The sequence below is a fragment of the Stegastes partitus genome, unplaced genomic scaffold (genome assembly GCF_000690725.1).
Source record: "Stegastes partitus isolate 25-593 unplaced genomic scaffold, Stegastes_partitus-1.0.2 Scaffold246, whole genome shotgun sequence".
Classification (NCBI taxonomy): Eukaryota; Metazoa; Chordata; class Actinopteri; family Pomacentridae; genus Stegastes; species Stegastes partitus.
Genome location: NW_007577977.1, coordinates 641,911 through 647,910, shown reverse-complemented (window position 1 = coordinate 647,910; position 6,000 = coordinate 641,911). Strand labels below are relative to the sequence as shown.

At 41.0% G+C, this 6,000-nt stretch overlaps 1 protein-coding gene across 1 annotated transcript in view; it reads left to right on the top strand.

Annotated features, from left to right (window-relative positions):
• Positions 1-1,359: 1,359 nt before the first annotated feature.
• The window catches only part of LOC103357317 (calcium/calmodulin-dependent protein kinase type II subunit beta), a 67,613-nt gene continuing 62,972 nt past the window's right edge, over positions 1,360-6,000 (top strand). The window contains exons 1-5 of the mRNA XM_008281826.1: positions 1,360-1,397; positions 1,500-1,594; positions 2,902-2,961; positions 4,202-4,256; positions 4,742-4,807. Coding sequence (XP_008280048.1) covers positions 1,360-1,397; positions 1,500-1,594; positions 2,902-2,961; positions 4,202-4,256; positions 4,742-4,807 — 314 coding nt within the window. The remainder of the gene's footprint in view (positions 1,398-1,499; positions 1,595-2,901; positions 2,962-4,201; positions 4,257-4,741; positions 4,808-6,000) is intronic.

Sequence of the window (6,000 nt, the reverse complement as noted above, 5' to 3'; positions counted from 1 at the left end):
GTGCTTCCCAAAGATGCCCAAGATGACAAATGTTTTGTCCACAGCCCGAATATATTCAGTTTACTGCCATAAAGGAAAAAGAAACCAGAAAACATTCACATTTAGGAAGCTGGAATCACAGAATTTACAATTTAGTTGACAGCTATTTGATTATTTGATTAATTGTAGCAGCTCTAATTCCATTTTTTTGTGCTCTAATTTCCTTTTGGTTTTTTTTTGTGGAGCAGAATTTTGTTTCTTTTCTCAGATGTATTTGCAGTCTCTCTATTCTCTATATATCTCTCTTTATAAAAGTGAATATAAAGTTAGTTTTCTGATACACTAGTGGCTTTCTAGACGGTCGTAGTAATGCTGAAATTTTCTTTTTAGTTAACTAGTAAGTGAAGTCCATGTCAGAGCTTTTGGAGCTCACTAGTTACCTAGTAACAATTTCAGCACTACTCGTTCAGACCAGAGGGCCACCAGTACATCATAAAGCAAAGCTGTTACAGATCAGCTAAAAAATACCTTGACTGGCCTCCTTGCTTTTCACTGTGTCATACAGCACTGAATACATTTCTAAGTTCTCTCTCCTTCTAGCCATGGTTGTGCTGTTTCCATAGAGGGGCAAAGGTCACACTAGTTAGGACTTAAGTGCTGCTAGTGCAACACCAGCTTCACTAGTAAGGCTTCTGTTTGAACTAGTTGGACAAAGAGTTGGCCAAGAGTTGCTGAAAAAGTGTGAAATGACATCTGTGGCTTTGCACAGATGTCATTTCATTTAAAGAGGACAAAATAGCCAGCAACGACTGATTATTCTGTAGCTATGTGTTGTATTTTAAAAGTCTGTTATATTAAGTCACGTTAAAAATAAGCAGTAACTGCAGTTGTCAGATAAATGTTGTGGACTAGGGAGAACTGTATTTCTATTTGACATGTAGTGGAGTGAAAGGATAAAGCATCAAATACTCAAGTACAGCTACCTTAATATTGTGCTTGCTCACAGTGTTTGCGTAAATGTACTTAGTTACTTTCTACATCTGCTGGTTTTAGCATTTTTTAGTTGGCAGGTTGACTTTAATGAAAGTCTCAGTTTGTTGTTGGAGACGGTGTGTAAGTTTTGTTTAGATTTTATGACCCATTACACACATTCTGTTAGACAGCAAGTGCTTAAAAATTGAAATCCTTAAAGGAACAGGTCATGTTTTGACGTCTGTTCCTGTTCAGATAGTATTCCCTATCCAAAAATGCTCAAGCTCAAATTGGGGGGGTTGGATTGTGAAGGTTGTTAGCATCAGTTTTGCCATCCATTACAGATGGTGTTCTTTGATGGATAACAATTCAAAGTGTCTAAAACCTTTGCACAACATTAGAGCCTGCATGCAGATGCAGAGGCAGAGGAGGCATCCAGGACGACTGTGAGGTCAGCCTGATAGTTGAGATGCCCCTTTTGATGCTGACGAAGCTGATATGGCAGCTGACCCGTGTCTTCCTCCTGTTTCCTGTCTTTTGTTCCCCAGAGGGGCCTTTTCAGTGGTGCGCCGCTGTGTCAAACTCTGCACAGGCCAAGAGTATGCCGCCAAAATCATCAACACCAAAAAGCTCTCGGCCAGAGGTAAGACAATTCTCAGATAGCCTGTAACGTGTGTTTTCAGGAACACGCAGAGGCATCGTTTCATCATCATCATCATCATCATCATGTGTGTGTCCCAGATCTGAAGGCTCGCATTAGCATATTTTAGTGCTTGTTTGATTCCAGTGTGTGAAGCCTTCACGTCTGTTACTCAGAGAGAGGCAGATGATGGCTTCAGTCTGAATCTACAGAACCCATCCGATCAGCAAAAATCAATTATTTCCTCAACAAATGGCAAGAAGAACAGACCTGAACAGGAGAAAATCATCTCTTTACTGCACACTGTTTCTTTAAAGCGCTATTTTAGACATTATGTCGATGTTAGTCCATCTCCTTTTCCTTCTTCTCCCAGTATAATACAGATCAAATAACGTGAAAATGGCTCAGAAAGCATCCATAAATAGCAGCAGTGGTGTTTTTACTGAACAGACACATGGGTGGGACTGTGGCAGCGTCACTCTCACACCACCTTTATTAAAAACACAACATTCAGGACTGTCTGTTCTGTGTGAACCGAAGCCTTCGTCTTTGCTGCTGTCTGCTGTGTGAGAACAGAATCTGTCAGCCATTTTTGTTTGTCTTGACTGACACAGAGCTCAATGTCTGAACTGCAGGGCAGGACTCACTGTCAGGCTGAGAGAAGCCCAAAGCCTGAAAGTCACTTCTCAGCAGGATGCTCGACCCTGTGTCTCCCCTTGTTTCCTTTCCTACCTTGTTTCTTCTCTTGTTTCCTCTGTTATTCCTCTTTTCTTCTCTTGTTTACTTCCCTCCATTGTTCCTTTTTCTGTTATTTCATCTTCTCCTTGACTTATACCAACATGTCTCCTTGTTTCCTCTCCTCTTGTTTCCTCTCCCTTTGCTTCCTTCCTCATTTCCTCTCCTTGTGTCTCCTGTCCTCTTGTTTGCTCTCATCGTGTCTCTTCTCCTCTTGCCTACTCGCTTCTCTAGTAAATAGTGGATAAATGGGCATCTGGGACATAAGTAACCTTCAGGCTGTTTTCATGTGTGAGTGTGTGTGTCAATATGTGCGTGGCTATGTGTGTGTGCGTGTTTATGGAAAACAGACGTGAAGAAGTCTTGTGTGTCCTTGTCGATCTCCTTGAGAACAGTCACCAACTCAAACTATCTGAACTAAATCGAGTTTTTATTATGATGCATTTGAATTTCATCAAGTCATGTGTGGAACAAACACCATCAGCGAAGTCGTCCTGTAATGTTCACCTGTCAGACCACCTCCAGCCCTTGTTCTCTTTCGCATTTGTCTGACTGATGTTGTTGCTGCCTTGTAGATCATCAGAAACTGGAAAGAGAAGCCAGGATCTGCAGATTGCTTAAGCACCCCAACATTGGTGAGACTCTTACATGTTGTTTTTTTGAAATCCTAATGTTCAACTCAACAGTCTCCTAGAAATTAGTTATATACAGTTGAACTGTGACAGAAAATATTTTTAGAGGAAATGTAATTACATCCTGAATATATTTTTTATTGATCTTGCTGTACAGTATCCACTTGTAGGGGTTACAGTATTGATCATCTTTTTATGTTTCTAATTAGACACTTTCAGTTCTTGGTTAGAACATCAATCATAACCACCATCTCTCTAACCTTAATCAAACAGTATGTTGTCTGCTTTGAATTAGTCAAGTAATTTGGTATTGTAAATCATTTTGTAGATTCTCAACCATAACTTTTAGGTTGCTCATAAATCTCGAAGATATTGAAGAAATTTATCTTCCATTTTTTTTCTTTTTATATTATATGGTATTCAAACTGGGGACATCTCAGTAATCTATTCTTGGCCTCTGTTTCGATCCAGTCTGAGTCCTTTAACATTTAGTATACGTCCAATACTGTTTTCCTACATAATACAGACATGACAAAGGCTTTTGTGACACATAATGACCTCCAGCAGAACTCAAGGGTTTAGGACAAGCAGGGAACAATTTGGACACCGGGCCTTTATCCCAGTGTCATATGTAGCTGAGTTGCCTTAACGATTCACATCATGTGTTCATTGACTATCAGCACAGGACAAATGTCAACTGTGCTTAATTTGTCTTATCAATTAATAATGATAATGCTGATTAATATTGACTTTAGAAAGCTAGTAAAAATTTGCATCCCCCGTGTCCTGCCACAAATTGTGACTTTCTTCACAACACCTGAGTGACAGCGGTCAGTAACAAGGCTCAGGTTTAGGTTTGTGCTGATACAGATCAGCTAAAAAATACCTTGACTGGCCTCCTTGCTTTTCACTGTGTCATACAGCGCTGAATACATTTCTAAGTTCTCTCTCCTTCTAGCCATGGTTATGCTGTTTCCATAGAGGTGCAGGACTTTATGTTGCAATAAAAAATGAGGCCACAGTGACAGGAGCAGAAAAAACTAAAATCTGCTTGGAGGTTCAGAGGGTTAACAGTATTACTTAAATATATGCTTTAATCATCATATAAGTGCTTAAATACCTGAGCTGTGCAGGCATCCATGCATTTAAGGGTTAATAAGTTATGTGCATTATAGCAGAAAAGATAATGAAAACATGTGCTGAAGAAGAAAGAGATCTAATTATTGTGATGCCTCTTTTGCAGTTCGTCTCCATGACAGTATCTCTGAGGAAGGTTTCCACTATCTCCTCTTTGACCTGTGAGTTGCTTCCATACCTCACACTTTCCCTCCATTTGTCCTCCCTCTTCTTCTTCTTCTCTTTTCCTGCCATACTGCCATACTTCTTCCCCCCACCCCGCTGCTTCATTTTCCACCCCCTTCCTTCGCTGCATCTGTCTCCTCCCTTGCCTTCCTTTACTCCTCTATATCCGCATCTCTTCACCCCCTCTTCTTCTCTCTTCACCCCCTCCTTGCTTCTGAGGCAATTCCCCCCATTACATAACAGCACACACACCCCCATTCTCTCCCCTCCTCTCCCCTCCCACTTTAGCGCACACACTGATGCAGCTACACTCCCCCGCACTGGAGCCAGTCTCCATGGCAACCCAGTCAGAGTGAATCCTGCAGCCGGGATTTCCCCCTAATGAGGACATCCCCCTCCTGTTGGCGTGTGTGCATGTGTGTGTATGTGTGCTGCTTGAGTAAAAAGAAAATGTATATAATTTCACTTCCATTTCTCTCAGGGTGACAGGAGGGGAGCTGTTTGAGGACATTGTGGCCAGGGAGTACTACAGTGAAGCAGATGCCAGGTAAACCCCGTCAGTAAATCTCATCTATGGCCCTTTTCCCTTTCATCTCCTCCTCTCTTCTTCTTCTTTTTCTTCTTCATCCCCTCCACGTCTCCAGCCTCTGCAGTCCTCCAGCAGCTTGGAGACTTCGGTTCTCCTCATTAGTACACAGACAATTTTGACACTTTTTTTTTTTTTTTGCCATGGCAGGCTCTGATGGTTAATAACTCTGCACAGTTTTTCTGTGAACTGAACTGGAAATCAAGGTCGATGAGCTTTCCCCCGAGTCAGAATTTACAGACAGATGGAAACATACACAAAAAAAATGCACACACGCCCACGCGGTAACCCCCCTCAGGAGGTAGACTTAAATCAATTTGACTGTGGAGGCGGTTTGTGGAGGCGAGAGAGAGAGGGAGAGAGAGGGAGGGAGAGAGAGAGAGAGAGAGGAAAGAAGAAAGAAAAGAAGGGGACGGGAACATTAAAAGGAGGAAGAAAAGATGCAGTCAAGGGAAAGAGAGAGAGGAAAGAAGAAAGAAAAGAAGGGGACGGGAACATTAAAAGGAGGAAGAAAAGATGCAGTCAAGGGAATTATTCGTTCTTATCTCTCGATCCTGCTCTCGTCACTGGCCATTTATTGGCCCACCTGTGATCCTGTTCACAGCAGTAAATTCCCTGTAATCTGGCTTTGACATTAAAAAAAAAAAAAAAAGTGACATGAACTGATTTTGCTATTTTAAATCCTGATGTGACTGATCTTTAGCAATACGTTTTGGTAGGATTGATTCATTGACAATTTTGGGATTTGGTAAATACCGGCTATCACAAGTCTTGTCCTTGAAGACTAAATTAATCCTTTAATTCATGTTTTGGGTCACTATTCCTGTGAATAAATACAAACACAAAAAGCAGGACTTACACTGATCAGCCACAACATAAAAGCCACTGTTAGGTGAAAGGAGTTGACCAATAAAATAAACACGTGTTAGTTAAAAGATTAGATACTGAGGAGCAAATTTTTAGCAAGTGTTTGAAAGATACATTCAGCAACGTGAAATATATTTCTCGAGTTCATGTGCAGTGTAGTATAACAATGCCTAATTTGCAAACTGACTGCAAAAATGTAAATAGTGAAATATTATGGCATGTGGAGCCACCATACCTTTCTGAAATGTTGAACATGTTGTATCCAGTTCCTTTTTTTCATGACTTAT